The 13,934-nt window shown below is 44.4% G+C and overlaps 1 protein-coding gene across 2 annotated transcripts in view; it reads right to left on the reverse strand.

Moving 5' to 3' along the window:
• LOC115192914 (plakophilin-3) overlaps positions 1 to 13,934 on the reverse strand; it is a 55,365-nt gene that overhangs the window by 5,131 nt on the left and 36,300 nt on the right. For both annotated transcript variants that reach the window (XM_029751863.1, XM_029751864.1), the window contains 8 exons: positions 13,086 to 13,209; positions 10,272 to 10,476; positions 9,799 to 9,973; positions 8,223 to 8,340; positions 6,871 to 7,035; positions 6,384 to 6,566; positions 5,422 to 5,575; positions 4,950 to 5,145 (listed from right to left, as the gene is read on the reverse strand). In XM_029751863.1, the coding sequence (XP_029607723.1) occupies positions 4,950 to 5,145; positions 5,422 to 5,575; positions 6,384 to 6,566; positions 6,871 to 7,035; positions 8,223 to 8,340; positions 9,799 to 9,973; positions 10,272 to 10,476; positions 13,086 to 13,209 (1,320 nt within the window). The remainder of the gene's footprint in view (positions 1 to 4,949; positions 5,146 to 5,421; positions 5,576 to 6,383; positions 6,567 to 6,870; positions 7,036 to 8,222; positions 8,341 to 9,798; positions 9,974 to 10,271; positions 10,477 to 13,085; positions 13,210 to 13,934) is intronic.

Below are 13,934 nucleotides of genomic sequence, written 5' to 3' on the forward strand. Positions count from 1 at the left end.
TATAAACTAGCAGGGCTATAAGAGAGACAACATGAAGACCAGGTTATGAACTAGCAGGGCTATAAGAGACAACATGAAGACCAGGTTATGAACTAGCAGGGCTATAAGAGAGACAACATGAAGACCAGGTTATGAACTAGCAGGGCTATAAGAGAGACAACATGAAGACCAGGTTATGAACTAGCAGGGCTTTAAGAGACAACATGAAGACCAGGTTATGAACTAGCAGGGCTATAAGAGAGACAACATGAAGACCAGGTTATGAACTAGCAGGGCTATAAGAGAGACAACATGAAGACCAGGTTATGAACTAGCAGGGCTATAAGAGACAACATGAAGACCAGGTTATGAACTAGCAGGGCTTTAAGAGAGACAACATGAAGACCAGGTTATAAACTAGCAGGGCTATAAGAGAGACAACATGAAGACCAGGTTATGAACTAGCAGGGCTATAAGAGACAACATGAAGACCAGGTTATGAACTAGCAGGGCTATTAGAGAGACAACATGAAGACCAGGTTATGAACTAGCAGGGCTATAAGAGAGACAACATGAAGACCAGGTTATGAACTAGCAGGGCTATAAGAGAGACAACATGAAGACCAGGTTATGAACTAGCAGGGCTATAAGAGACAACATGAAGACCAGGTTATGAACTAGCAGGGCTATAAGAGAGACAACATGAAGACCAGGTTATGAACTAGCAGGGCTATAAGAGAGACAACATGAAGACCAGGTTATGAACTAGCAGGGCTATAAGAGACAACATGAAGACCAGGTTATGAACTAGCAGGGCTATAAGACAGACAACATGAAGACCAGGTTATGAACTAGCAGGGCTATAAGAGACAACATGAAGACCAGGTTATGAACTAGCAGGGTTATAAGAGAGACAACATGAAGACCAGGTTATGAACTAGCAGGGCTATAAGAGAGACAACATGAAGACCAGGTTATGAACTAGCAGGGCTATAAGAGAGACAACATGAAGACCAGGTTATGAACTAGCAGGGCTATAAGAGACAACATGAAGACCAGGTTATGAACTAGCAGGGCTATAAGAGAGACAACATGAAGACCAGGTTATAAACTAGCAGGGCTATAAGAGACAACATGAAGACCAGGTTATGAACTAGCAGGGCTATAAGAGAGACAACATGAAGACCAGGTTATGAACTAGCAGGGCTATAAGAGACAACATGAAGACCAGGTTATGAACTAGCAGGGCTATAAGAGACAACATGAAGACCAGGTTATGAACTAGCAGGGCTATAAGAGACAACATGAAGACCAGGTTATGAACTAGCAGGGCTATAAGAGAGACAACATGAAGACCAGGTTATGAACTAGCAGGGCTATAAGAGAGACAACATGAAGACCAGGTTATGAACTAGCAGGGCTATAAGAGACAACATGAAGACCAGGTTATGAACTAGCAGGGCTATAAGAGAGACAACATGAAGACCAGGTTATGAACTAGCAGGGCTATAAGAGAGACAACATGAAGACCAGGTTATGAACTAGCAGGGCTATAAGAGACAACATGAAGACCAGGTTATGAACTAGCAGGGCTATAAGAGAGACAACATGAAGACCAGGTTATGAACTAGCAGGGCTATAAGAGACAACATGAAGACCAGGTTATGAACTAGCAGGGCTATAAGAGAGACAACATGAAGACCAGGTTATGAACTAGCAGGGCTATAAGAGACAACATGAAGACCAGGTTATGAACTAGCAGGGCTATAAGAGACAACATGAAGACCAGGTTATGAACTAGCAGGGCTATAAGAGACAACATGAAGACCAGGTTATGAACTAGCAGGGCTATAAGAGAGACAACATGAAGACCAGGTTATGAACTAGCAGGGCTATAAGAGACAACATGAAGACCAGGTTATGAACTAGCAGGGCTATAAGAGACAACATGAAGACCAGGTTATGAACTAGCAGGGCTATAAGAGAGACAACATGAAGACCAGGTTATGAACTAGCAGGGCTATAAGAGACAACATGAAGACCAGGTTATGAACTAGCAGGGCTATAAGAGACAACATGAAGACCAGGTTATGAACTAGCAGGGCTATAAGAGAGACAACATGAAGACCAGGTTATGAACTAGCAGGGCTATAAGAGACACAACATGAAGACCAGGTTATGAACTAGCAGGGCTATAAGAGACACAACATGAAGACCAGGTTATGAACTAGCAGGGCTATAAGAGACACAACATGAAGACCAGGTTATGAACTAGCAGGGCTATAAGAGAGACAACATGAAGACCAGGTTATGAACTAGCAGGGCTATAAGAGAGACAACATGAAGACCAGGTTATGAACTAGCAGGGCTATAAGAGAGACAACATGAAGACCAGGTTATGAACTAGCAGGGCTATTAGAGAGACAACATGAAGACCAGGTTATGAACTAGCAGGGCTATAAGAGAGACAACATGAAGACCAGGTTATGAACTAGCAGGGCTATAAGAGACAACATGAAGACCAGGTTATGAACTAGCAGGGCTATTAGAGAGACAACATGAAGACCAGGTTATGAACTAGCAGGGCTATAAGAGAGACAACATGAAGACCAGGTTATGAACTAGCAGGGCTATAAGAGACAACATGAAGACCAGGTTATGAACTAGCAGGGCTATAAGAGAGACAACATGAAGACCAGGTTATGAACTAGCAGGGCTATAAGAGACAACATGAAGACCAGGTTATGAACTAGCAGGGCTATAAGAGACAACATGAAGACCAGGTTATGAACTAGCAGGGCTATTAGAGAGACAACATGAAGACCAGGTTATGAACTAGCAGGGCTATAAGAGACACAACATGAAGACCAGGTTATGAACTAGCAGGGCTATAAGAGAGACAACATGAAGACCAGGTTATGAACTAGCAGGGCTATAAGAGAGACAACATGAAGACCAGGTTATGAACTAGCAGGGCTATAAGAGAGACAACATGAAGACCAGGTTATGAACTAGCAGGGCTATAAGAGACAACATGAAGACCAGGTTATGAACTAGCAGTTGGATTGAGATTCGCTGTAATTGCTGGAAAATGTGGGGTGGGTGCAACATAAGACAGAAAAAATGACAAGGTGCCGTTGAGGAACTAGAGCAAGCACACTTATTGTTGTTTTGGAAAGCAAACCTGCATCCCCGCCATCACACAATTACTGTTGTTGTTTACGCAATCCAAACAACAACAACAAACGCTCCGTTATAAATCTCAATCTGGGTCAGGTGAGCATCATTTGAAAGGCTGTTCTATTGCTAAGGTAACTAGCTAAGTTCTACATTCTAAAGTTCTACGTTCTAAAGTTCTACGCTCTAAAGTTCTACCTTCTAAAGTTCTACCTTCTAAAGTTCTACCTTCTAAAGTTCTACCTTCTAAAATACAATCCTACAGTGTTAGGCTTAACAAGGCAATTCAGAGAAACACATCATCATTTTGGTGCACACAGAAAGGACAATACCTTGGGACAATATGATTCTCTCTGACATCCTTATATAAAAAAAAGAGTTTGTCACATATAATTGACCTTTACGTGAGATAAAAAATGTGTTCAATACATTTTGAATTCAGGCTGTAACACAACAAAATGTGGAATAAGTCAAGGGGTATGAACACTTTCTGAAGGCAAGTATATATAATCTTGTGAGTGTGCATAGAAACAGTGCAGAATTCTGGGTAACCATTAATGAACTATTTAGCAGTCGTATGGCTATTTAGCAGTCTTATGGCTTGGAGGTAGAAGCTGTCTCGGAGCCTGTTGGTCCGAGAGCCAATGCTCCGGTACCGTTTGCCGGAGGGTGGCTGGAATCTTTGGAAATTTCTTCGGGGCTTCCTCTGATACCACCTGATATAGAAGTCTTGGATGGCAGGGAGCTCGACCCCAGGTCATGCACTGTGCTGTCCGCACCTCCATTTGTAGTGCTTTGCGGTCGAGGGTGGTGCTTTTGCCACACTGAGTAGTGATGCAGCCAGCCAAGATGCTCTCGACGGTGCAGAGGTGGGACTGTGAGGGTATGTGTGGCATGTTACTGTACAGCCACTGCGTTCCAATTTAGGTGCTTATCAGTGCCCAAATCTGCCATTTTCTAACCCGTTTACAGGTACGAGTGTAATACACTCTCGTTTTAATATGGTGAAACTATTCCTTTAAAAAAAAATCATTCTAAAGAAAACTTGAGCATCTAGTAGTTAAATCAGTGTAAAAGCAAATGCGCTGGCTCTACTCTTTTTTAAAAAAACATTTTCTGGTGTTTTGTGGTGGAAAACTAAGCGGGTCGAGCGTAACACGTCAACCCCGTTACCCAACACATAGACAGGCTAGAAATGTTTTAGCGATGACAATTTTCTTTGTGAAGCTTGTATGCAATTGCTACTCCCTGTTGCACACAACAAGCTTCCATTTCCCCTGTCACAATGGTATTTATGGCTGATTTAAGAAGAAATCTTCAACCCTGTTCTGGTCAACCCTGTTACTGTAAACCCTGTTACTGTAAACCCTGTTACTGTAAACCCTGTTCTGGTCAACCCTGTTACTGTAAACCCTGTTACTGTAAACCCTGTTACTGTTAACCCTGTTACTGTTAACCCTGTTACTGTAAACCCTGTTACTGTAAACCCTGTTACTGTAAACCCTGTTACTGTAAACCCTGTTACTGTTAACCCTGTTACTGTAAACCCTGTTACTGTAAACCCTGTTACTGTAAACCCTGTTACTTTATTTGGCACTTAATAGGCACTTACTATAGTCTTTTTTTAATGTAACCTCTTGAGATGGGGAAACATGTTTTTTTATGTGCTCTTCATGACAGAATGTTAACATGAGGTGAAGTCAAACATTACACTTCTCAAAAAAAGGCACGGAATCAGTGGAACGACCCACCAGCAAGAAACACTGCTATCAATATTTCTCCTTATCCCGTACCTGCTGTCGTTGGAGTTCTTGATGGCCACCAGTTTTTGCAGCCCGTCAAAGAAAGTGATGTCCCGGGCTGCAACGGCGCTGCAGGTCACCATGTTGTTCAACGCTCCACAGATGTTGACCACCACGTCGCTGGACGGCTCCTTCTGCTGACCATCAACAGGCAGCTTGTCCACCAGGTTGTTCACTGTCTTGGTTGCTAGAGGGAGAAAAAAGGGTTGATCTAATTTAATTCATCCCACACGGCAGTCAAATCCACCCCTGAAATAGATGGACATGGCTCTGTTAGTCTTCTTGTGTTTGGTCCTTGCTCTAGCATGAAATCGATGGGTTATCCTCCGTTTGTTAATAACACAAATCTTCCATGCACATCTCACATTGACATCCTTGAATTGCTCGCCTTTCTCTAAAAGTTTATTGGAGGATGAGGTTCCGAGGCAATCAAGGATTTGATAAAAGGGTCATGGTTACTGACCCATGGCGTTCTTGTCCTTGGCGTGGCGTGACAGGTTTCTGAGGAAACCTGTGAGGGATCGCAGCTCCAGGTCATTATTGGTCCTCAGTTTGTCCAACATCACAGGAAGCATCCTCTCTTGCTCGAGGGCCACACGACTCAGCACCCCCGCCCACTGAGGAGGAAAAGAGAGAAAGGTCATTCTGCGTTAGTATTTCTCAAACCTTTTTGTGCAACTGATCATTAGGCTTATTTCCTTATGAGTCAATTACACCCTGTAGAAAGGCAAGGTACCCACAGGGGTTCTAGTACCCCCAGCTTGAGAGACACTGTCGTCGTTCTATGAATGCTGAGTGAGCTATAGAGTTCACTGATGTGAGTGATGTGAGTTGCAGTTTTCACTGTCAGGTGTCCAAGTCCCTTAAAAAACCTGACCCTAGAGCACATATCAGTGGCCTGGTCACAGAGGCTTCATGGATAGTTTGAGGAGCCTGTTTATGATCCCCTAGTCTATCTGGCACCGCCAGGGGATGGGGGGTGAGGTGAGATGAATCAATAGTCTATCTGGCACCGCCAGGGGACGGGTGGTGAGATGACTCCATAGTCTATCTGACACCGCCAGGGGATGGGTGGTGAGGTGAGATGACCACATAGTCTATCTGGCACCGCCAGGGGATGGGTGGTGAGATGACTCCATAGTCTATCTGACACCGCCAGGGGATGGGTGGTGAGATGACTCCATAGTCTATCTGGCACCGCCAGGGGATGAGTGGTGAGGTGAGATGACCACATAGTCTATCTGGCACCGCCAGGGGACGGGTGGTGAGGTGAGATGACCACATAGTCTATCTGGCACCGCCAGGGGACGGGTGGTGAGGTGAGATGACCACATAGTCTATCTGACACTGCCAGGGGATGATGGGTCGTGAGGTGTGATATGGTGACGAGAGAAGGACCATTGGCAGTGGGAATTATCAACTCACTCTCTTGTCTCCAGCTGTGATGTTCTGCAGCGCCCCGGCTGCAGCCTCGCGGGTGGTGAAGTTGAACTCACAGCCCTGCAGCACGCGGTTATACAACCCCACCACCTGGGGGTGCCACAGCCACTCCAGACCCTTGGGCACGCGGGCCACCTCCGTGAATGTAACCAGGTCCTGGTTCATCTTCTGTAAAAGGAGAAGATCAGAGGTCAATGTGATACAGGAGTTTCATTTACATTTTAGTCATTTAGCAGACGCTCTTATCCAGAGCGACTTACAGTAGTGAATACATACATTTCATTAAAAATATTTTTTCCCATACTGGTCCCCGTGGGAATCGAACCCACAACCCTGGCGTTGCAAACACCATGCTCTACCAACTGAGCTACATGGGACTACACACAGACAGTGCCATTCTGAAGACCATCAAGAATACGGTTCAACTGCTAAACTGACAGAAGAAGAAGAAGATTAACACTGTGATACATACATTTTTTACTTTCTTGCTCTGAGGTGTGAAGCAACCAATGGCTTCACTCCTGCTGGTGTCCTGGCCTCTGGTTGGTCCTTCCAGACGTAGCATTGCCGAGGGCGGGATCTCACTGTACAGCTGATAGGAGAGGTTCCTCATAACACACACTGCATTCTCCACTCCCTGGACACAAGCACACAAGTTCAGTATGTTTTAATATGTTTTAATATCAATATTTAATAGTTCAAAATGTGAGGCTTTCACATGAACAAATGTACCATAGAATGTTGAGTATTTATTTAATTCCCATGATGACACGTTCGACACTTGATCAAAGAAAAACACTGAAGGTACAGTTACGCATTGTGACAATCTGCAAATACCACATGGCTAAGTAACTTTCCTAACTGCACTCCAGCCCACTACCTGCACTCCAGCCCACTACCTGCACTCCAGCCCACTACCTGCACTCCAGCCCACTACCTGCACTCCAGCCCACTACCTGCACTCCAGCCCACTACCTGCACTCCAGCCCACTACCTGCACTCCAGCCCACTACCTGCACTCCAGTCCACTATCTGCACTCCAGTCCACTATCTGTACTCCAGTCCACTACCTGCACTCCAGCCCACTACCTGCACTCCAGTCCACTATCTGCACTCCAGTCCACTATCTGTACTCCAGTCCACTACCTGCACTCCAGCCCACTACCTGCACTCCAGTCCACTATCTGCACTCCAGTCCACTATCTGTACTCCAGTCCACTACCTGTACTCCAGTCCACTATCTGCAATCAGTCCACTATCTGCACTCCAGTCCACTATCTGCACTCCAGTCCACTATCTGCACTCCAGTCCACTATCTGCACTCCAGTCCACTATCTGCACTCCAGTCCACTATCTGCACTCCAGTCCACTATCTGCACTCCAGTCCACTATCTGCACTCCAGTCCACTACCTGCAATCCAGTCCACTACCTGCAATCCAGTCCACTACCTGCAATCCAGTCCACTATCTGCACTCCAGTCCACTATCTGTACTCCAGTCCACTATCTGTACTCCAGTCCTCTATCTGCACTCCAGTCCACTATCTGCACTCCAGTCCACTACCTGCAATCCAGTCCACTACCTGCAATCCAGTCCACTATCTGCACTCCAGTCCACTATCTGTACTCCAGTCGACTATCTGCACTCCAGTCCACTATCTGTACTCCAGTCCACTATCTGCACTCCAGTCCACTATCTGCACTCCAGTCCACTACCTGCAATCCAGTCCACTATCTGCACTCCAGTCCACTATCTGCACTCCAGTCCACTATCTGCACTCAAGTCCACTATCTGCACTCCAGTCCACTACGCAGCTCATCTCACCTTTTCCTCCACCTTGCCGTCCTGTAGCGAGGCCTGGATGTATCCTACCAGGGCATCCACCAGACCGTTGGTCTCCCGCATCTGCCGTCTGGTCTTCTCATTCACTGAGCTCAGGTTCCTGGGGACAGCAGGGTGAGAGGTTAGAGACGGGATAGGCAAACATAAATCAGAGTACAAAGAACTGACATTTATCAAAGAGCTGACGTGGGTCAAAGAGCTGACATGTCAATGAGCTGCACGTGGGTCAAAGAGCAGAAATGGGTCAAAGAGCTGATGTGTCAATGAGCTGACGTGGGTCAAAGAGCTGAAGTGTCAATGAGCTGCACGTGGGTCAAAGAGCAGAAATGGGTCAAAGAGCTGACGTGGGTCAAAGAGCTGACGTGGGTCAAAGAGCTGACGTGGGTCAATGAACTGACGTGGGTCAAAGAGCTGACGTGGGTCAATGAACTGACGTGGGTCAAAGAGCTGGTGCATGTGACAACAGTGTCCTTAGACAGAGGAGGAGCTGGAAGGAGAAGAAGAAGGCTGTACTATACTATTCTATAGTGTACTGTACTATCCTATAGTGTAGTATATTGTACAATAGTGTACTATTTTGTACTATAGTGTACTATACTGTACTATACAATACTGTACTATATTGTACTATAGTGTACTGTACTATCCTATAGTGTAGTATATTGTACAATAGTGTACTATTTTGTACTATAGTGTACTATACTGTACTATACAATACTGTACTATATTGTACTATAGTGTACTGTACTATCCTATAGTGTACTATATTGTACTATAGTGTACTGTACTATCCTATAGTGTACTATTGTGTACTGTACTTTCCTATAGTGTACTATAGTGTACTGTACTATCCTATAGTGTACTATACTATACTATAGTGTATTATAATGTACTGTACTATCCCATAGTGTACTATAGTGTACTGTGCTATCCCATAGTGTACTATAGTGTACTATAATATACTGTGCTATCCTATAGTGTACTATAATATACTGTGCTATCCTATAGTGTACTATATTGTACTATAATATACTGTGCTATCCTATAGTGTACTATATTGTACTATAATGTACTGTGCTATCCTATAGTGTACTATATTGTACTATAATGTACTGTGCTATCCTATAGTGTACTATATTGTACTATAATATACTGTGCTATCCTATAGTGTACTATATTGTACTATAATATACTGTGCTATCCTATAGTGTACTATATTGTACTATAATATACTGTGCTATCCTATAGTGTACTATAATATACTGTGCTATCCTATAGTGTACTATATTGTACTATAATGTACTGTGCTATCCTATAGTGTACTATATTGTACTATAATATACTGTGCTATCCTATAGTGTACTATATTGTACTATAATGTACTGTGCTATCCTATAGTGTACTATATTGTACTATAATGTACTGTGCTATCCTATAGTGTACTATATTGTACTATAATGTACTGTGCTATCCTATAGTGTACTATATTGTACTATAATATACTGTGCTATCCTATAGTGTACTATAATATACTGTGCTATCCTATAATATACTATACCTGAGACATCCGGTGGTGTTGTAGAAGATGTCCACCTCAGAGGGGCTCTGCTGGATGACCTCATAGTCTCCACTTCCTGAGAGCGGGATCAGGATCCTCTCTGTGAGCTCACCTAGCGTCTCCTTGGCTAGTTTCTCCTTCAGGTTGTCTTTGGATGACAGGTTCCACAGAATACCTGACAGAAAACCCAATGATCAAACCTTGAATTTTTTGTCATTGCTGGCAATTTGTATCATTTTACCTCTACTATTATTCATTGTGCTCTTAAATTTCTTTCTGTTCTCCCAAAAAATGATACTTAGGAGCACATGTCAGCATAGAGCCCTACATTGTACAGAGTACTTTGTCTCTCAAGAAAGTTTTACTTACTATAACTGTGATATGTGGTTGTCTTACCTAGCTACCTTCAGATGAATGTAAGTCTCTCTGGATTAAGAGTCTCTGCTAAAGGACTAACATGTAAAACGTCATACCTGTGATGTTCTTGCGTAGCTCGTCGTCATTCACCTTCAGAGCCTCTATGAGTTGTGGGATCCCTCCCCCCTCGATAAGGGCCACCTTGTTGTCCATGTTCTCGTAGATGAGGTTCCTCGTGGCGCCCGTGGCGTAGCGAGCCACCTCCTGGTTCTCACTGTTGAACAGCCTCACCAGCTCAGGAATGCCATTACAGCGGTGCACCTAGTGATTGGAGGGAAGAACAACTCTGTAAGGTTTAGACTCATTCTGAATCCCAAAGTGATCCCTAGCCTAGCCCCTATTCCCTAGGCAAACCTGTATATCTGAAATGATTAGACAGATATCAAAAGGCAAAGTGACGTAACTGCCATATTGCTTAAAGCGGTCCAATATTTTCAGATTTACAGGACCTAGAGCTTGATTTAGAATCTAGCATCTGTGCTTGGACTGCTGAGCAAACCCTGTTACCCGGCAACAAGAGACCACACACATAAATCTCTGTTCCTGCTCTTTCACAGAACCACAGATGAAAAAATATGTGTGGCACCGACAAGCACCTACAAGCTACCTGTCTGTGACAAAATACTTCACACATGCTTGAAACAAAATGGTGTCCGTCACTTCAACAAGACAACATTCTTTTAGAATTACTTAGATCACATTCATGTCTGCTGAACTATGACATTAAATCAAAGTTGAGGCTTTTAATGTTAAGCACCTAGGCCAAGATTGACAGTTGGCACAACCGGAGCATGTCAGTGTGTTGATATACCTGGAGCACATCAGCCAATGTGTTGATATACCTGGAGCACGTCAGTCAGTGTGTTGATATACCTGGAGCACGTCAGTCAGTGTGTTGATATACCTGGAGCACGTCAGTCAGTGTGTTGATATACCTGGAGCACGTCAGTCAGTGTGTTACACCTGGAGCACGTCAGTCAATGTGTTGATATACCTGGAGCACGTCAGCCAATGTGATGATACACCTGGAGCACGTCAGTGTGTTGATATACCTGGAGCACGTCAGTCAATGTGTTGATATACCTGGAGCACGTCAGCCAAAGTGTTGATATACCTGGAGCACGTCAGTCAGTGTGTTGATATACCTGGAGCACGTCAGCCAAAGTGTTGATATACCTGGAGCACGTCAGTCAGTGTGTTGATATACCTGGAGCACGTCAGTGTGTTGATATACCTGGAGCACGTCAGTCAATGTGTTGATATACCTGGAGCACGTCAGTCAATGTGTTGATATACCTGGAGCACGTCAGCCAATGTGTTGATATCCTGGAGCACGTCAGTCAATGTGTTGATATACCTGGAGCACGTCAGTCAATGTGTTGATACACCTGGAGCACGTCAGCCAATGTGTTGATATACCTGGAGCACGTCAGCCAATGTGTTGATATACCTGGAGCACGTCAGTCAGTGTGTTGATATACCTGGAGCACGTCAGCCAATGTGTTGATATACCTGGAGCACGTCAGCCAATGTGTTGATATACCTGGAGCACGTCAGCCAATGTGTTACACCTGGAGCACGTCAGTCAGTGTGTTGATATACCTGGAGCACGTCAGTCAGTGTGTTGATATACCTGGAGCACGTCAGTCAGTGTGTTGATATACCTGGAGCACGTCAGTCAATGTGTTGATATACCTGGAGCACGTCAGCCAATGTGTTACACCTGGAGCACGTCAGTCAGTGTGTTGATATACCTGGAGCACGTCAGTCAGTGTGTTGATATACCTGGAGCACGTCAGTCAGTGTGTTGATATACCTGGAGCACGTCAGTCAATGTGTTGATATACCTGGAGCACGTCAGCCAATGTGTTGATATCCTGGAGCACGTCAGTCAATGTGTTGATATACCTGGAGCACGTCAGTCAATGTGTTGATACACCTGGAGCACGTCAGCCAATGTGTTGATATACCTGGAGCACGTCAGCCAATGTGTTGATATACCTGGAGCACGTCAGTCAGTGTGTTGATATACCTGGAGCACGTCAGCCAATGTGTTGATATACCTGGAGCACGTCAGCCAATGTGTTGATATACCTGGAGCACGTCAGCCAATGTGTTACACCTGGAGCACGTCAGTCAGTGTGTTGATATACCTGGAGCACGTCAGTCAGTGTGTTGATATACCTGGAGCACGTCAGTCAGTGTGTTGATATACCTGGAGCACGTCAGTCAGTGTGTTGATATACCTGGAGCACGTCAGCCAATGTGTTGATATACCTGGAGCACGTCAGCCAATGTGTTGATATACCTGGAGCACGTCAGTCAGTGTGTTGATATACCTGGAGCACGTCAGTCAGTGTGTTGATACACCTGGAGCACGTCAGCCAATGTGTTGATATACCTGGAGCACGTCAGCCAATGTGTTGATATACCTGGAGCACGTCAGCCAATGTGTTACACCTGGAGCACGTCAGTCAGTGTGTTGATATACCTGGAGCACGTCAGTCAATGTGTTGATATACCTGGAGCACGTCAGCCAATGTGTTGATATACCTGGAGCACGTCAGTCAATGTGTTGATATACCTGGAACACGTCAGTCAATGTGTTACACCTGGAGCACGTCAGCGAATGTGTTGATATACCTGGAGCACGTCAGTCAATGTGTTGATATACCTGGAGCACGTCAGCCAATGTGATGATACACAATAGTTCTTATGCAACTAGCAACTTCACTTCTATTGTTCCTTATATTATGTTAATGAACATACGCACACCGAATGGGATGCATATTTGACGTTGAAAATATCATAAGGAAGTACCAGAGAAACAGAGATGTGACAGCAGAATGAAGAGGAACTCCCTTTACTACCTCTTTCTTGGCCTCAGTGTCGTTGTAACACTCATGTTGGATAAAAGCTGCTCCCAGAACCTGCAACTCAGCATCCGTCTCTGACAGGTACCTCACCGCCGTAGCCATGTCCATGTTATTGATCCTGTACAATCAGAAAGATCAACCAATCAAACGTACCTGTATCTGTAAAGCCCAGTTGACACAAAGTGCTTTACAGTAAGCCAGCCCCTGGACAGGTTAGAGAGACTTAGACAAATAATACATTATGAATGATGGGGGATTTCGTGGTGATAACACTCTATAGCAGCGGTGTCAAAGTCATTTTTCCCAGCAGGCTGCATTTGGTCTTCACTGAGGGCCGCATTCGGTTATGTTTCAGTTATTGACTGTTTCCTCGCAGTAAAAATTTGCAAAAAATGTTCCTCTATCCATTGCTTTTGGAATTTTCTATGCTTCCTGACTGTCTAGTTTTAGTTTCGATAACAGATAAAGCTAAGCCTAGTCCTGGAATGAAAAACAAAAGCTACTCAATTGAGAATCACCATTGAAATAGCTTTTTAGTCTCGTCTCCGGGAAACTGTCCCTCTAGGTGTGTTGTGGTCAGTTCCATTTCAATTCCAGTCCATTCCAGAACTACACTGAAATTCCAATTCCAATTCATTTTCAATGCTTTTCAATGAGGAACATTTGGAATTGGAATTTGATTTACTTTTCTCAAATTAGCTGGAATTCAAATGGAGTTGACCCCAAACCCTGGTGCACGATTAGGCAAAATGAGATAATATACTGCCAGTCCAGCTGACCAGTCAGGCCAACATGACTCACAGGTTACACTCCCATGCTATAACCCTGTGCCTGTGTGAATGG

This window comes from Salmo trutta, chromosome 4 (genome assembly GCF_901001165.1).
Source record: "Salmo trutta chromosome 4, fSalTru1.1, whole genome shotgun sequence".
Lineage (NCBI taxonomy): Eukaryota > Metazoa > Chordata > Actinopteri > Salmoniformes > Salmonidae > Salmo > Salmo trutta.